General features: G+C 40.1%; 2 protein-coding genes across 6 annotated transcripts in view; both read left to right on the forward strand.

Moving 5' to 3' along the window:
- Positions 1–13,425, forward strand: part of pip5k1ca (phosphatidylinositol-4-phosphate 5-kinase, type I, gamma a) — a 40,652-nt gene extending 27,227 nt beyond the window's left edge. For 3 of the 5 annotated variants that reach the window (XM_068319812.1, XM_068319815.1, XM_068319816.1), the window contains 6 exons: positions 957–1,041; positions 1,416–1,881; positions 2,088–2,120; positions 2,399–2,518; positions 5,094–5,352; positions 10,872–13,425. In XM_068319812.1, coding sequence (XP_068175913.1) covers positions 957–1,041; positions 1,416–1,881; positions 2,088–2,120; positions 2,399–2,518; positions 5,094–5,352; positions 10,872–10,874 — 966 coding nt within the window. In that variant the 3' untranslated portion in view covers positions 10,875–13,425. Of the gene's footprint in view, positions 1–956; positions 1,042–1,415; positions 1,882–2,087; positions 2,121–2,398; positions 4,355–5,093; positions 5,353–10,871 lie in introns of those variants that run through there. The other 2 variants (XM_068319814.1, XM_068319813.1) reach the window with 2 other exon arrangements.
- Positions 13,426–14,160: 735 nt separating this feature from the next.
- Positions 14,161–18,866, forward strand: LOC137598580 (ras-related protein Rab-11B-like). The gene is made up of 5 exons (XM_068318891.1): positions 14,161–14,291; positions 15,430–15,625; positions 16,374–16,567; positions 16,702–16,782; positions 16,870–18,866. The coding sequence occupies exons 1-5, from the start codon at positions 14,252–14,254 to the stop codon at positions 17,013–17,015; spliced, it is 657 nt and encodes a 218-aa protein (XP_068174992.1). The 5' UTR covers positions 14,161–14,251; the 3' UTR covers positions 17,016–18,866.
- The last annotated feature ends 23 nt before the right edge of the window (positions 18,867–18,889 follow it).

The raw sequence follows: 18,889 nt of genomic DNA on the forward strand, positions 1-18,889 counted from the left end.
CAATACACAGCAACTAATTTTAAATAGGGAATATTATAGTATCACATAAGTTATAGATATAATGTAAGAACATGGTTTTACTCGTATAAGGTTTGTAAAGAGAATTTACAACATAAATAAGAGACTTACAAAACTTTTATTGCCTTCAGGTTTGACAACCTTCTCTTTGTATTTTTGTTAGCTTTTCTTCACAGTGACCTGTTCTTTTGGCTTTCTTTCAACCAGTGTGGCTAAAGACTGTATATATCACTGTATAATATCCTCTGTACCCAGAGGAGCTGCATTCATCTCATTTAATGAAGATGTTACAAAGACTCGTTCAGCAAAGTTTATCTATTAGAGTGTATTAGTTTACCGGTGTTGTATCGCAAAATGACTAAAATGTTCTTCATTGAGATTCTACTGTATTTCTTTTTTTGTTTTTTTATTTTATATGCACTGCTTATGCACTAAAGATCTCTATCAGTTCTTAAAATCAGACCACAGTCCCACTATGAAGCTTTCATTCACAATCCTCTAACAGCCTCCTGTGCAACACTGTTCCTGATGATAGTGTATGCTGTACTCTTTACACACAGTCGTTTGAATGCCTTCTAACATGTTACTCATAGTGAAATCCAGTGATGAGACTCCTAAAAGCTAATAATAGCCTAACTAATTTGCCGGCCCTTATTCAGCCTCTTCCTCCGTCGATCTGTCTACACCAAACACTGAGTGTCATCTGTCAGCCTTCTGGCAGAGTGATGCGAGTCTGCTGCTACATCAATAATGAAGAGATGTGTTTGTAGAGTTGTCTTTTTTTATGTGTATTTTCTGTCTGGTGGTTTGACACAGAAGAAAGTAATTGAATTGGGGCAATAACGGCACTAATGGACAATCTAATCTACAGTGAGAGATGGATTGATCAATTTATTCATGCACTGTTTGTTTTCTTAATCTCTCAATCTCTCCCCCAGGACACTGTATCCGTCCACCGGCCGGGCTTCTACGCTGAAAGGTTCTTCAGGTTCATGAGCAACACGGTTTTCAAGAAGAGCTCTTGTGAGTTCAGCTTACTAAAGGACACTGCCTTACATAGTCAGACGTTACTGCGCTAGAACGGCCACATGCACAAATTTCCAACGCCGGACCTTTGTCTTTTTTTACTGCTAAGCCGTGACAGGAAAATCAGATACAGTAGCTAACGGCCTTATTAGGTGCTGCTTCATGTCATGCAAAAGTTAAACATCAGTTTGATCCTTGTGCAGTTTTCTTTATCATCCATCATCAGGAGGAAGAATGTTTTGTAATGCACAAAGACAAATAATTTTAAAACTTTTAATTTCACTTTGGTGTAATCTTTTATTTTGACAGCAATACATGACATTTCACTAATCCATGTCCTTTTTAATATGTTAATGTTCATTATCCTTCAGCTCTGAAGTCATCTCCATCCAAAAAGGGTCGTGTGTCATTGACGGTATCCAAGTGCGCTGGTCCTTGTGCAGCCTGGTCAGCCAGTCAGCTGCCCTCGGAGAAAGATGAAAATATCTACGACCTGAGAGGAGCTCGCAGTTTCCCAACGCTGGAGGATGAGGGTAAAGAGCATCCATGTGCAGCACAGCAAACCCAGATGACAGGAACAGAACAGGGGAAATTCAGATTATCAAGCAGGGTTTCCACTCTAAATATAGGCACAATCCACATGCTGTGGAAAAGTTTCACATTCTCCTTTTGTATGTGTGTGTGCATGTGTCCTCCAGGGAGAACAGATCTTCCATGTACCCCTCCATCTTTTGAGGAGGCCACCACAGCATCTATTGCCACCACTCTCTCTTCCACCACCTCTCTGTCTATCCCTGAGCGGTCCCCCTCTGACACTGCCGAGCATCCCCGCTACAGGTGCCAAAACACACACACACACAGACACACACACCATCTGTTGCAATCTGAGCCCTGTAGCTATCAAATAACATTTACATCAAACTCCTCCAGTGTATTGTGTGTTGGTTGAGCCAACTAAAAACCTGAAAATTTTTAGTGTTTCACTCGCAGCCACATCAGCTCTTGTACACAGCTTGTACTGACACTGTGTCCTCTGTCTGCAGGAGGCACACCCAGTCCCTCAGCCATGATGTGAGGTGAGTCTGGAACATGAATGCTACTTTCACTTCATAAACCTTTTTCCGCAGGTTTTACCAATTTGTTTTTATAACATTTAGAGTGTTTTCACAAAACTCAGAGCTTTCTGGGTGTGGTGGGTTGGTAGAAGAGAAAATGTGAGGTAATCCCATAGGTTGGCGCATTAATGAGTAGACTCATTCTTCCTCCTGTTGCTAAGATGTGGCAGTGTTTGTTTGGCACATGTGATTCGTTTCCTGTCTGTGTGTTATTTTATGCATGTTATTTTTGTGTGCAGGACCCAGGAGGAGCTGCGTGTGTGTGAGGAGGATCAGCAAACCATCAGAGTGGAGGTGGAGCTGAAGAGACACGACAGTGAGCCCACCATCTCTGTTCCACAGACTTCACTTGATTCCAGGTACACTATAGTAATAGTGTCGTGTGTGTGTTTCTCTTCAGTCTTTCTGAGTAAGTTAATTAAACTTGGAAACAACTTGGAGTCTGATGTTCCATCATGTCTGACATGCTACTTTGCCTGTATGGATGTGAAATTGGCGGTAAATGTCATGACTGGTGGTTGATCTTAAAAATTCTTGAGATAAATTCAAGTTGAAACCTGCAGAGACCCTGAAATGTTGCCAAAATAGCTTCTACACTCTGTGACCCAACGACAGGATAGATAAGCTGGAGAGCTTGAACAGTACTGCATGACCCCAATCATCAATATGAGTCAGCGCTACAAATAACACACTCATTGTCTCACCTGGGCTCAGTCAGCTGTAGCACATCCTAGAGGCCTTATACACACACACACACACACACACACACACACACACACACACACACACACACACACACAGTTTCTAGCATGATGCACAGATGAACACTGACAGCAGTTCGACCCATTCCTTGTACGACTGGTTTCCCTTGTTATTAACAGCTAAGTGCTTCAGGAGCAGATTTCTACTCCTCAGTTATTAGGTTAAGAGAGAATGCACACATACTGTATATGTAAAGTTGTTTTGTGTGTGTGCATGACTGAGTGAGTGTTTTTGTATGTGGTGACATTGTGAGGCAGAGGACAAGGGGTAACCAACTAGTAGAAGTAGGTCAGTCAGGCAGGAAGGCTGCAAGCCGGAGGGGGGGCTCCCATAATGTTGGAACAACCTGACACTTTTCTACCTATCCTGTTATTTCACTATGGTTCACTGGTATGGCATTTTAGCTTTATTTCATAAGAAAACATAAGCTTGGGAGACATATTTCAAAAATGAAGTGGAGCACTTGACAGGAGTTCATCTTTCCACTCAGGTTTGTATGACTGTGTGATTGATTACATAGGCAAACTTAACAATTAATTGGGTCTGATGCTGGGAAGGCAGTGGCTAGACATTTGGCCTGAGGGTGTGTGAGGAAGCGGCAGGGAGGGATAGAGGTGAGAGCAACTGAGACAGCATCAGGTGACTGAATGAACCATCTGACCCCACCCATGCCTCAAGACTGCTACACACACATTCAGGTGGAGGAATGGCTGGAGAGGGAAGAGAGGACAGTTAGAATAAAAACACGCAGACCAGTTAGATTAGATTAGATTAGATTCAATTAGATTAGATTAGATTAGATTACATTAGATCAGATTAGATTCAAAGTAGTCATTTCACAGCACAAGAACAGTACAACAAAAATAGGTTTGTGCAAATAAACAACAAAGTGCACACTGATTTAAAAAAAACATGTAAGCATATATGCACTTTGAATATGTTGACAGTGTGGTTTGGTAAAGCTAATGTACAGAAATTTCACATGGCTAAAGAGTATATGCCAGGCTGTCTGGAATAAATATCTATATTAAGGAGGCTACAAACGATATTACACTGCAAGTAAGGCTAGTATTCAGGAGAAATTCAAGGCTTAAGGTTATATGCTGATCTGAATAGAATAACAATATAAATACTGCATACAGAAGTCTAAATATGACAACACAGTTAGACTGGGAGGCAGATATAGTATTACACTAATACTGTACATTATGTTAACAGTTTTGTAAAAAAACAAAACAGCAACATCTACATTAATGAAATAGGTAAATGGAGAGACTTTCCGTATCACAACCTCGATTTCTCCCTCCTCATATCTTAATCCAAATCCAAAGTTCCTTTGGAGAAGCCAACTCCTCATTTGCTTTTTGGTTGGGATTTTTATCAGATGGAGCAAAGCTCAAACAAAGGAGCTGAGGAAGCAATGTGGATGTGCTTAAATCCTCCTGAATAGTATATGAGCTGGACAGGAACAATAAAGGATCGTGGCAGCATCCTGCCAGCTGGCAAATCTTAAAGCTTAAACAGATAACACCCACACACACGGCTGCTGGATTTTAGCTGGACCCCGTTTGTCTAATACCTTGTGACAGGAAAGTGGCTTATGGCGAGTGACTCAATCGATATCCCCTGATGTGTGTGTCTGTGTGAGGGCAGAGGTTTTCTAAACCAGGTAATAGTCTCTGCAGCCTCCTATTCTCTGCACACACCCTCTTACCAAAATAATAATTTAGCATTAAATGCCATAAATGACACAATCACACATGTAGTCTTCCTTAAAATCAACCTTTTTTATCTTATGCTATCAAAATAATGTCAGTGAACAATAAGTCGTATTAAAAATTATTATCGTTTACTCCAACAATATTGAAGTTGTGACAAATGGACCATAAGAAAGCCTTGATCAGCTTTTTATTTTTGGCTAGCCCTGATATCCAGTTATCTGTACCTTGATGTCATCTTTGTTTATGTGCCACAAGTTCTTACAAGATTTCCCAAAGTTTATATACAGGATCAACAACTTAGAGCTAGTTCTTGTGGGTCAAGGACAAGGGAAGATGACTGAAGATGATCAAACATGATTATGATTATTGCCAAAGCATTATCTGGGACATCAGAAAAAACTGTACACAAACTCCCTTACAAACCTATTCCCATCCTCTCATCTTCCCTTAGTGAGGTTCAGGAAGCAGCTGGTGTCGTGGCTCCTGATGCTGCTGCAGCGGCACCTTCCAGCTCTTCATCAACGCCTGAAGTAGCCTCTTCATCTGCCACAGCTGCTCCCTCTTCCCCCGGGGAAGCCAAGGAGGGCCCATCTAGTCCAAGAGTAGTGGTGGTGGAGGCAGACAGGGCCAGCCAGATGTCTGGCTCAGGGTGCGTCAGCCAGGCTTCAGTAGACGATGATGATGATGTACCGATCACAGATATCTGCTTTGTAAGTAAAGCACACACACACACATTTACATTTGCAGATCTGTTTCAAATAGTTTTATTTGATATTTAGTTGATCTCCTGTCTTCATGCTAAATAAGCTAGCAGCCTGCTGGCAGAGACGGGAATGGTTTTGGTTTTGTCATCGAACCAGAAAGGAAACCAACTGAGCGCATTTCCCATAGTGTCAAACTATTTTTTTAACACAGTGTATTGCCGTGTGCACACTAGTTTGGAGTTGTTGCACATTTGATAGCAGCATGTCAACAAAACTTTGTGGTTCCTGTAAAATATGATCATCTATAAAAAGCTCATCTCTCTGTGAATAACAAATGAAGCTTTTGCAGTTTGAATGTTAGGTCTGCCGTACGGTCCTACTAAAAACAGCCAGGTCTCATCAGATAAGGTTATGTTGGCAGGTCTGTTTGCTCTCAAAAGCAAGACAATAAATGAATGTATGAGTGTCAGGTGGACGACAGCAGTGGTGTCAGTGATCAGACTTGCAGATAAACATTCCTGTCTCGTTCCCAATGCAATCAGGAATCAAACACCTTCTTATTGGCCAGAAGAAATGCAACTGGCCAATAGGTGATCGACAAGTCCGACCTATTATATAACTGCCTTCTTATCTGACGGCATTGGCTGATGCCCAGTTCATGCTTCAAAAGGAGGAGATGCACACCTTTGACACAAAAGCAGTCTGGGAATTTAAGTTGTAAGTCCACTGTTGACATGCTGCTGAAGACCTAAAAGACTGTATAGAAGTGGAGTCTTCAGAATTTATACTTCTATATGAATTATAGCGGCACGGTGGCGCATATATAGTGGGCGGCACAGTGGTCAAAGCTGTCGCCTCACAACAGGCGTGTCCGGGTTCGAGTCCTGCTCTGTGCGGATTTGCATGTTCTCCCCGTGTCTGCGTGGGTTCTCTCCGTGTTCTCCAGCTTCCTCCCACCTCCAAAAGCATGCGCTTCAGGTTCATTGGTTGGTCCCAAATTGCCTGTAGGAGTGAGTAAGAGTGTGTGTGTGTGTGTGTGTGTGTGTGTGTGTGTGTGTGTGTGTGTGTGTGTGTGTGTGTGTGTGTGTGTGTGTGTGTGTGTGTGTGTGTGTGTGTGTGTGTGGTTGTATGTCTTTGTGTGTGGCTCCGCGGTGCACTGGCGTCGTGCCCGGAGTGTCCCCCGCCTCACGCCCTACGCCAGCTGGGATAGGCTCCAGCTCCCCGTGACCCGCTACAGCGGATGCAGCGGCAGAAAATGAATCAATGAAAAAAAATGAATGAATGATAGCACATTTAAGTCGCTTTCAGTATACACATACTGTATACGTTTAGGTGCTGTGGTGTCTCCATCTACATAAATGCCTCTTCAATCAGATACAATTCAGATTTCCACATAACAGCTCGAAATACGTTTTCTGGTGAATGTTTCAAGTGTCAGTTCATGCCATTCACTGACAGAGAAAAGGAAGTACTATGGTGCTTAGTGGAGCTCATACCCCTATGAGAGGGTATGCACATCTAAACGTGTCTGCTTAGCTGTCCTGGCCTAAACATCATGTTACAGTACTTTGAGTAATTTGGGGAAATGTTTTTAACAAATTTTTTTCTAATCCAGTATTTACATAACTGATACTTCTAATTGAATCCTGAGCAAGACCAGTACTTCAAACCCTGAAGACTGGACTCTGTTAGAAAGAACATCTAAGTTTTTGTTCACATCTCCAAAAATATGCAGCTTAGGTGAATTTGTGGCAAAAAATTTTCCATAGGTGTGAGTGTAAGCGTGCATGGTTTCTTTTTACTTGTCTTTTGTGTGGCCCTGTGATGGGCTGGTGTCACAGCCGGTGTGTACCCTCAATAGTACAGTGGACGTCCTATGATCAAAAGATGGGCGGTTCGATTTCCGTTCCTCCCCAACCATCTTCGGATTGTGGGCTAGCAGTGGGAGGTGTCAGCTCAACACCCGGTCACTGCCGAGGCACCCATGAGAAAGGTGTCGTCCCCCTACAAGCTGCTTAATTGAGCGCACCACGAGGTCGCTACCCGTCACTCTGCCTCCCCTGTACTACCTACTGTACTAATTTGCATGCTTACAGGCCCCTAGTGTGTTGTGTGTTTGTTTCAGGGGTCTGAACAAGACTTTGTAAGCATGTCTAACACATACAGTATACTGTATGTACATATGTATAGCATGTACTATATAGTCCAGTTGAGAAAATAAAGTGGATGGATGGTTATTCCTGTTTGTTACTGCGCGCAATTACAAAGAGACGAGGGTCTGCTACCTGGAGATTCACAGGAGAGAATCAAAATAGATCAGATTGTAGTCCTTTTAGCACTCATTGATTTGTTATGATAGTGCTGTGTGTGCGTGCGTGCCCTTCTCCACTGCTGTCTCCACATCAGATGATTCGTATCTGCTTTCAACGTCGTTTCTCCACCTCCACCTTGTTTTGTTTAATGGTCACCTTCCTCTCTTCTATCCAGCCTTGAATCCTTTCCTCAGTTGTTTTTCTGTCCTGCGGTTGTCCTCTGCAGTCATAATGGAAGTGGCGAGATTGTGTGTTTTGTGGAAGGGGGGGCTGAAAAAAGACTTGTGAATCTGTCACTACTGACTCAGTGTGTCTGCTGGGTTTCACACAGAACAGTCTTTTTCATTTTCACCTCAGCATGCTTCTTTTTTTTCGTCATGATTTTCAGTATATATCTATCTATCGTCTGTCTCCTCCACCATCATCTTTTGATATCTCCTTGTGTTGATCTCGGCTGTGCATTCCTGCTGTTGTTGTCAGTTTCCTGGTGGGAGGACCTGAGTGGTCTCTCCTCTCCGGCAGAGGAAGACAAGGCAGACCAGTTGTCCAGTAAGTGAGAAGAGACTTAGACGACTACCAGTCTTGGTTGTGGTTCCTGTCTTGGAATTAGACTAGATGAGTCCCGCTGTTGGTTTACTAAATGTTTGACTTCAGTGTTCAGAAAAAACAAGGCTTGTTGCAGCTTTATTTATTTTTTTGTCAGTGCTTTTGAGATATTGTTGAAACTAGAAAACAAAATCTAATCCCCCCACATCAAATAAAATGAAGTGAGAGAGGACAGAAAACTTCTCACAGGATGGATTACTCTTGCCTTCATCGTATGTGAACCTCCGTTTGTTTACTCACTCACCGACAGCCTGCCTCATCCCCGGTTGTACCTGTCTGAATGACATGTTTGCTTCAATATTTTGAGCTTTGTGTGCTTGAGTGAGTGTACGTGTCTGTTTAACATCAACCCACTCCACCTCCATCTCCATGGGCAATATACCGTGCTGCGGCTGTTTCCCTGTCTTAAAGAGCTGGCACCTTCAGAAACAGAAGAACCCACTGGGGCTTTTACACACATTAGGCAAAGAGCGCTTTTGCTTGTTGGAAAGGAAAAGTAAAAACATCCTTTTTTGTGTGTATTGCTTTAATCAAGGATGCTTTCTCTGTCTGACTGTCCTGGCATCCTGGCTTTCTTCTCATTCCCACTTCTTCAATCCCATGCCTCATCCTGCCCTTTGCTCTGATGCAGCGACTCATACCTCAGTGTCTAATCTTCAATTTGTATCCCAGGAGCTAGACTGGGCAAAAAGTATTAACACATCCATAAAACTCATTATAATATTGACACGCTAATAGCACTCTTCCATACTGATTGAACCCGTTATTTTCCAAAACTATCATATCTGTGTTCAAAGATTAACACATCTTTTTTTAACACTTAAGTTATTTATACAATCCCTTTATTTGTCAAATTCACACTTTGCTAGGTCTCTCAGCAGCATTTCCTTCTATATGCATCCCTAATTTTCATTTCCTGTCTTGTCTTTTCTTCTGCTGTGACCTCCTGTGTCGTTCTCCTGCCTGCCCCTGCTGCTTGTCTCTTTGGCCTTTCCTCTGTCCCCCTCTGCTGTGGTGGGTGTGTAAAAACAGCCTCCAGAGGACAAGACCTGGGTGTACTCCCCACTACACTATGGCTCAGAGTCTAAGGCCCTGCCAGAAGGCGATTGGGAAGGAGAGACAGTAAGTGAGAAGCAATTAAATATTAAAAACAGGAAAATCTCCCAGACAGGAGTGAAATCAGTTGTGTTTGGTGGTGAGTGTTTGTTCTTTGTGACACAGATGGAAAGGATTGGTTTTTCTTTGTAAAACAAGCTTCTCAGGTTCTAAAGTCCATCTTTGCTTTGCATCCAGAAACCCATCCCAGCATTAATGCATCCATTCTTCCTTGAAAAGTGGGTGAAAGTGGTCACTTGTAGCTTGCATGACCATGTAGTCCACGACTAGAACGTCTGTGTCCCTCCAATAAGCTGCTGCTCACAGGTTATGAATCAAATCAATGCATCAGTCTGTGTTAAGGTGCCTGATTCACCGACCTCCTGTGCTGCTAACAGCTAACTAAACATCTGTACATTAAACTCACAAGACAGTATCAGTTCACATCACAGATTTATCTCAGTAGTGTGTGTGTGTGTGAGTGTGAGTGTGTGTGTGTGTGTGTGTGTGTGTGTGTGTGTGTGTGTGTGTGTGTGTGTGTGTGTGTGTGTGTGTGTGTGTGTGTGTGTGTGTGTGTGTGTGTGTGTGTCTTATGCAGGAATATGTTATTTTAAGCATTTAAACGTTTTGAATTGACTTTGAAAGTTTACATGTCACAAGAGAAGGAGAATTGACTGATGATCAGAGTTATATATAAAATGACATCACTGGACTTTGAATATTTATCTGGTTTGTCATTTCAAGTTCTCTGCACATTTTACAGCAAGGATGTTCCAAAGCAGGTTGTATGCTGATTTGGGGTTTTGTTTTGTTTTGGGGTTGTTTTTTTCCCCTGTTTTTAAGTTGAGTAAAGGTTTTTATTTTAGTGGATTTGCGCGACGCAAGCTGTGGAAGTTTGCTGGAATGTATTTTAACTCAATACATGTTAAAGGTCATGTGATACCTAACTGAAGACAAGTGTCTGTTCCCTGATTTTCTAGTTAAAAGTCATTTTAGACTCCCTGACATTTAGAAACACTTCCCCCTCTGTGACCAGTTATAAATGACATCTGATCACAGCACACGACAGCTTGAGAAGAGACACCAGAGTAAACCTTAATACACCAGAGGACAGGATTTGACTACACTTTTGCAGGTGATCCTGATTCAAGACAAGATTTCATAGTAGCTCAGGAAATCTGACAACGATGATGATGAAGGTAGACTCACAGCGGTCATTCTGGTTGTGTCAAATATTTACTCCCCCTTCCAACACTTTGGTGTCTAACACTGAATACATGTACGTTTTTTTAACGTTTCTGTTGATCTTCATGAAATGTCTCACCTTTTCTATTCTGTTTTCTTCTGTCTGTATTTTATAGAAGCACCTCTATTAACTCTCTTTTTTAATTTTAGCACCAGCAAGTAATATATTACAGAAACAAATGTCTGAACCTAATAGATGACGTGACAATGTGGATTACTTTTATACTCTTCACACATTCACTCCGTCTGCCTCTCTGTCTCCAACAGTAAGACCTGTTCTCTGACGAAGAGAAAGGACATCTCAGTGGAGAAGACTCGTCAGTCTGAAGTCCAGGCCTTAGTGGTAGCAGCAGGATCTCTGACTGAACCAGAATTATCAACACGCATACAAAAACTGACCACGGGGGCTGGCTTCGATGCCAGTGAGAGGCTAAATAACCTCTGCAGTGATGACGTCAGTGATAAAACCACGTCCGCCTTTCCCCCCTGACAAATGATATCAGCTTAATAATGATGTGTCTGTGCGACATACAGTCCAGTGTGTGTGTGTGTGTGTGTGTGTGTGTGTGTGTGTATACAGCTGTAGTGTTTTATTTTTTGATAGAAAGCTTGCCACCTATGTTTTCATGTTTTATTGTCCTGCAACATTAATCATAATAAATGTAACATGGCAGAATTATTTTTCGTAAACAAATCATGATTATTTGCATGTGGGGTAAATACAAATTGTGGAGTATATTCCAGTTCACACAAGCACAGCCCTCCAGCATGCTCTCCAGGCTTCTCACTCACTCTTGCACAGCAGCACACTCAGTTATGGCCGATCAGGGTAAGGCTTCCATCCCTCCCTGATACCGGCTGTATCGCTGTTGTTTCCTCCAATGACAACCTTAAACAGGTGATGTCCAATTGGGAGCCCCAGGTAGCCATACTGTATTTAGATTTCAGTGTGCTCAGCGAGGGGCCAAGATTTTATTTGTGGAAAGCTCTGCCTGTGGTCATAGAACTGGAGTTACAGTGATAACTATTATCTGGCCAATTGAAACAGAACATCTGTATTCTGTCATTGTCACATTTAATACACGCTGTGAATTTTAGAGGCAAGGGAATTAAAATGCATCAATTCCTTTAGTGAGTACTTAAAGCAATCAGCAGCTGTTTTATTCATGATATATTTATTTATTTATAGCAGCTGTATTTCAGTTTTTTTATTTCCATGGTTTTCATCAGCTGCTTTGTTATTATGTACCTTTTCTTTTGTTTGTAATGTCTTGTAATTCACTATACTACTTCCTTTTCACATTGATATTTTTCACTCTGAATCTTTGAAGTTTTTTTTTTTTTTTTGGCATCCAAAGAATTAGAATTTTTGGTTTATTTCATTTTTGATTACATCACTACAACTTTTACATTCTATGTTTATTTTGTAAATTCAGTGTTACTACATTTTGTCAGTACATACGTAATACTTGTTGATTTGCATTTTAAAAACTTGAAAGGCATTAATTTCAACACAAAGGCAGCAGACATTGTCATTTTAGTAACAGTCAAATCATTACAATGTCTTCCAGTGTTACCCTGTTTTGGACACATGCATAAAAATCATTTGTAAAAATGAAATTTTACATCTTCATTTATCTAACTTGAATGAAAGTCTGCATATCAGTGTTTCTATTGTAGATCAGCTCTCCTCCTCACTGTAAGAACTCAACTGACTGGACATTTCAGATGTTTTAGATGTAGAACATTGGTTGTAGTATTTGAGGTCAATATCGTACCTGTTGTCTATACTTTGTGAACGAACACCGTATGTTGCAGTTTAGCCTCACTGAGACACATCATCTTGTAAATGGAATGAATGCAGTGTGAATGATCAGTAGGAGCTGGAGATGAATTAGCCAAACAAACCTAACATGTCCTCGTCTTTTAAACTCACACTGGTTAGCCGTTTGATTATCAAGCGTGTGTGATGAAGTCGACCAGTCATTGTAGTGTTTACTGTATTCGCTGTGGCTGACATCATAGGAATCCTAACTTACACTCAAGATCAATGTCTCATGCCAGCTGGATGCTGTGTTTTTGTGTGTGAGGGAGGACACATCAACGTCAGACTTTGTATAATAGAAATCTGTTCATTCTCATGATGTGCAGTGGCCAGTTGTAATCAGTTTGCTGTTCATCACATGGAGACCATAGCAGCAATATTTTGTACAGTCAAGCTTGTTTTTTATTGCCTTATTGAGAAATTTTTACCTGTAGGCCTTTTGTTTATTTTTTCCACTCATCCTGTTGTGTTTATTTTTCCTTCTCATTGTCATGTTCCTGAGAATGTGTACATAAATTTATAAATACATATATAAAGATATACAAATATATTTTCCATTTGAATCGGAGAATATTTTTATTTGGTTTTATTTTTGCTGCTAGGAAAGAAATGATTGCAACCCCATATTCTTTAGTGTTTATTGAAATGCAGATGCTGTATATATATAGATATATGGTCATAAATCACAACTGTTTCTTTGTAAGATATTCCAAATTTACCGATTGGTGGGTTTTACTGTACATGCAAATCAAGAGGGATTCTCCCAACTGTTCAGCTGTGTTGTGTACGTGTTTTCAAATCGCTGTGTGCTCTCATCCTATAGGGAGATTCCTTTACAGAGACAAAGCATGATTTCAAAATGAATATGCATATCAGAAATGTGTATTTATGTATATCTCTGTATATTCATCTATTTATACATGAGGATAAATAGATGGCTGTATGTTTGTGTGTGTGTGTTTGGACTCAATCTGAATGAACACAAAATAAAGCAGTTCTATGAATTGTCAATGAGATACTGTTCTAATGTTTTGAGTGATTCCTTGTTGAAGCTATACAACATCTACTCTGCAATGGAAGGGAGTTAGTTGGATTCATTTTGGATTTTGGAAACAGTTCTTGATAATTTAACATCAGAGATGGATCAGTGTTAACTGCTCTCACTCCTTACTGATTAATTCTGTGTCACATGTATGAGTCATAGTCACATGACTGACCTAAAATATATTAAAAGTTGTGTTCTTTAGTAAAAATAGCACATCCAAAGGTATGATGCATCTTCATTTGTGCTCCATTTAAGTGCCACATATGTTCTTCATATGTATATTTATATGACAGTAATCTCATATGCTTTTTTTACATTAACATGGGTCATGAACAGTCAGGGGTGTAAAACATTACTCCTCTGGTGTGTATACACGAACAGCAGTTGAGTATTTCATAACATGATAAGTGGTAGAAATGTTTCATGTTCAAATCTACCTGGATCCCCCAGTCCCACCAGAAAACAGTGAGTAATGCTCAGAAAAGTATTATTGCAGTCTGGAAGTCACGGGGCGTAGAACTACGGAGAACAAAGGGTGTTACGCCTTTCGTGTATCCTAATACGGCTGATGATTGGTCAGCTATTCTAAAGAAAGCATGTGATTGGTTGTCTTACTTGTCAATCAATACTGAACTGCTTCCAATTGGTCAACAACAAGGTTCCTAGACTCATGTGCTTGTTCTCTTCCTTGAAGGCGGAGTCTAATAGCTGCCGGTGGGAAGGGCCGTAGTTGTTTTTGAGAAAGTACTTAAAAAGTATAAAAACTACTCAATTACAATGGGGACCAGAGATGATGAATACGACTACTTGTTCAAAGGTATTTTGTAAAAATATGTGTTGATTGAAAGTGCGTTTGTCGGCTTTGTAAAAGTTCGATCACTGCTAGACGAACTAAGGAAGTCAACTAAGCCATCAAAAATGCTAACGTTAGCTCTGCTAGCAGCAAAGTGGTAACATGTTAGTTGACTGTCAAGCAAACCATCTCGTCACTATTAGAACTTAATCCAACTCTGTGTAAAGATACCAGACCGTAATATTTGTTTTAAACGTAGACGTCAAACAAGTGAAGTAATTGGCGTCTACATATATAACATTAAAGGTTGTGTCTTGGACTAAAGGCAGGTAAATAAGTGGCTAAATAAGTAGACAAGCCTGCTAACATGACAGCTACTTGGCCTCGTTATATACTGTCATTCGATGCTACCTTATCTTACCGATATGTAAAACTACACGCTGTACATAATGGCTGCTAGCAGACGCTTAACATTAAAATGGGTTGTTTCACTAGTTATTAAAAGCTTAGGCTTCTTAGTCTAACATAATTGATGACATCGTCAGAATGCTCAAGAGTGCTGCTTGACATAGTGACTTTATATTAGCTGCTCCTGGTCTCTCACTTTTTCTCCTAATGGTTGATGCACTTTTAAACATTAAAAATACGTGAATGTGCCCTACTTAATTATCTTGTCACTTGCAATCAAGAATTTAAAGCACCGATTTATACTTATCAATCAATATATCAAAGTGAATTACAGTACTAGAAATAGAGAAAATAAATTGACATGGAGGGGAAATTCAATTAAACCTATAATCATTCATTTTACTGCCGTCAACAGGGCTCTGAAAATGGGAAGTGAACTGCATAAGTACCCTACCAGTGTTTCCTGAGGACTGAATGTTCTTTCTATACAAATGAATAAAATTCTCTGCTGTGCTAGTTTAACTTTTTCTGTAATAAATATTATAAACTATCAGTTGTTATTGGATAAGTAATAGTTTTAGATTTATCATGAGATGGATTGCTATGCATGAGGTTGAATTAATGCACTCACAGATTTTTTTAGAATGGAATTGGCATAAGAGGAACAGATGCTAAGAATGACATTTAACGCTTAGTCAGGCCATCACAACAGGGCTGCAAATTGAAGTATTTTCTGTATACGTTTTTGTTCTAGTTGTACTAATCGGAGACTCTGGAGTAGGGAAGAGTAATCTGCTGTCCCGGTTCACAAGAAATGAGTTCAACCTGGAAAGCAAGAGCACCATTGGGGTGGAGTTCGCCACCCGCAGCATCCAGGTGGACGGCAAGACGATAAAAGCTCAAATTTGGGACACAGCCGGACAAGAACGTTACAGAGCCATCACCTCAGCGTGAGATTTATAAAATAATTTGTCTCAGTCAGTGTTTCTGTTTATGATAATAAACTTCATGGATAAGGATCTCGTGCACCCAGCATCCTAATTCGAGTGTTGCTTTAAATATATTTTATTTTCTCATTTTGACATGTAATACATTTAATTCAATTTCATAACATTTTGTAATGTCACATTTCTGTATTTCAGAATTCTATACTATAAATACAATATCATATACAGTAATCCCTCATGTATTTGCGCATCAACACGTGCGACTTCACCTCATCACATATTTTTAGTAGGTAGTCTCCTGATACCTTATGCGGATTCTATTGGCTGATGGCATCCAGAAGTGCGCTACGTTCCGTGAGTCTTGGAATGCAGCCCACTAAGTGCTTTAAACAGTCAATAAGAGTGTGGGGAAAGGTAATACAGGTCAAACTTGGGTTAATAACAGTATGGGGACGGTTCAAAAACATTTAAATTACCATAAATAATAAGATAAATTGTAACGGAATTCGTTATTCACTTGTGGTTCCTGGCGCACTGTGCTTCATACATAACATACATAAAAATACAGATTGGCTGAATTTCCTCACAAAAACAAAAACTTTCTGTCCAAAGTTATTTTCATCGTAAGAGTTTTCATGATAAATATCACTAAATTGGACTTTTTCTATCCTAAAATCATTCGCTAGAGAAGTACATAGTAATTCTGAACTTTTAAGTCATCAATTTTTCGTCTCTATTCTGGTATCACCAGGTATTACCGGGGTGCGGTTGGGGCTCTCCTGGTTTATGACATCGCTAAACACCTGACGTACGAGAACGTGGAGCGCTGGTTGAAGGAGCTGAGGGACCACGCTGACAACAACATTGTCATCATGCTGGTGGGAAACAAGAGCGACCTCCGCCACCTCAGAGCAGTGCCCACTGATGAGGCTCGAGCCTTTGCAGGTAAATATTGACATGTTGCCATTGTTCAAACTGGGATAAAGAAACTGTTTTGTATTAAGTGGATTTATTTATGTCTGTCAGAATAGATTTATTTGCTTTAAGTTGTCAAAGAAACTTAATGTTCTTATCCTCAGAAAAGAACACCATCTCATTTATTGAAACCTCTGCCTTGGACTCCACTAATGTAGAAGACGCCTTTAAGAACATTCTCACAGGTAGAAAAACAGCATATTTAATATGACATGTAGCTTACTGTGAACATAAAATCATACTCCATTAATGCTCCCTGTTCTGTCTCATAGAAATCTACCGTATTGTATCTCAGAAGCAAATATCGGACAGATCCGGACACGATGAGTCTCCAGGCAACAACGTAGTGGACATCAGCCTTCCTCCAACCACAGACGGGCAGAGAGGCAGCAAACTCCCCTGCTGCCAAAACCTGTGACATTCATGTTTTCTTTTCCTGTTTGACTTTCTTTCTGTCTTTCCTCTGTTCACCGCTGGTTTAATTCACCTGTCATGCTGCTGTCATCATGATACTCTCATGGCTTCAGACATCTCTGAAACCAAGATTCTTCGTTTGACATTCCTTTATGCTGTTTTGGGTTGTTTTTCTTGGTTTGATGCTGTTTTCTGATTTCAAAAGAACCTCTGACTAACAAACTATAACTGGAGAAATAAGGACTTGTTCACTATAATGTTGATCCTAAAGCTGTAGTTAAACAGTTTCTTTTAGATAACTAACCATTATGATTCCATTGACCCACTGCTGTTGAAAGAATGGTGAGGGATCAGTATTACATTATCAGCGCTTCTAGGAGTTTCTACTTATTTTTTTCTCAATTTATAATTATACGGACTTTGTACCAGTGGAATCCCAATTTCATATCTGGTTGATCTGATTCTGTCTGTCTTTGGGAGAGATAAGAAGAAAATACCTCTGGAATATTAATGTTTCCTGTCTGGAGTTTCCATTTGCCTCTTTAATTTTTATTTTACCCTTTGAGCCCATGTCCACTGTGGCATGAAATTAGCATGAGCCAGGACCAAACTGGCTGTGACTGTCTGGCTCAGTATATGTGAAACAAGAGACTTTGTTTTGTTTTTTTGTCATGTCTCTGTGTGTGTATGTTAATCTTGGTGCACAAAAATACCAAAGGAAATGGTTGCAATCATGATCACATTATCACTTTTCTCATTTAAGCAAGGCCAAGGCTGCTAAGATTGCATTTACCGTAATTGTTTTATTTGCAAAACCAATCAGGGCTTTTTGCAAAATAACAAAAAAATGTCCTGCATAGCAGAAGAAATGTAATGAATTCTGCTGTTATTTGTGAAATCATATCAGCCTCATGTTCCTTGGGTTGACTCGGGTCAGACTGTTCCCACCGACTCTGCACATATGTCCAAATATTTCACTAGAACAAGTCATCATTGTTTAAAAAAGGCATATAATATCTTTATTGAGTAAAATGTTTTGTTTGAAAGGCAGGATTTTAAAAAATTGCTGTTTAAACATGACATAAATGTCTTCCTGTAATGTATACCATCAGTTTGTTCGTCATTTAAAAGTGATATCTGTCAAAGGGAAATACATGAAAATGTGTCATCTCCAATTATTGTCATAGTCATTTAAAGTTCAAGCGGATCTGAACATCAGAAATCCAAACTTTAAATGTTTGGCTGACTCATCTGGTAGAGTTGATAGTGTGTGATCAATTAAATACACTCTTGTTCTTCTCCATTCAGCTTGTCCCGTTAGGGGTTTTCTCAGCATGTCATCCTTTTCTGTCATTTGCATCCTCTCTAACACCACCTGCCCTCATGTCTTACCTCACTACATCCACCCACCTTCTCTTTGGTGTTCCTGTTGTCGGGTAGCTCCATCCTCAACACCCTTTTACCAATATACTCCTGATATTAAATACACTGGCCTTTATAAGAATTCATATTTTCCAAAAAATATGGCATGGTAGAAAATGTAAATGTGTTTTGCTGCTTTCACATTTTTGCAGAAAATACTGAAGCATAAAATAAACTTAAGCACATGACCATAGATCAGACATTTATTTTTAGATTCGTCACTCTGGACCCTAAATGTGTCTGGCACTGATGTTTGGAAAGTTACGTATCACTGTATTTTCCATTTACATTCAGGGCCCTGCTGGGTTTTTTTAATCTGCACATACAATAAGGTGCAGTTACACTATAAGATCAAAGATTGTACATTTATTGATCTCCAGTTGGGGAAATTCATTTTGACACAGCAGTGAAAGGAATGGATTAACAGCGTACAGTTAATTTATGAGAACTGAAACA

This window comes from Antennarius striatus, chromosome 7, assembly GCF_040054535.1.
Source record: "Antennarius striatus isolate MH-2024 chromosome 7, ASM4005453v1, whole genome shotgun sequence".
NCBI lineage: Eukaryota > Metazoa > Chordata > Actinopteri > Lophiiformes > Antennariidae > Antennarius > Antennarius striatus.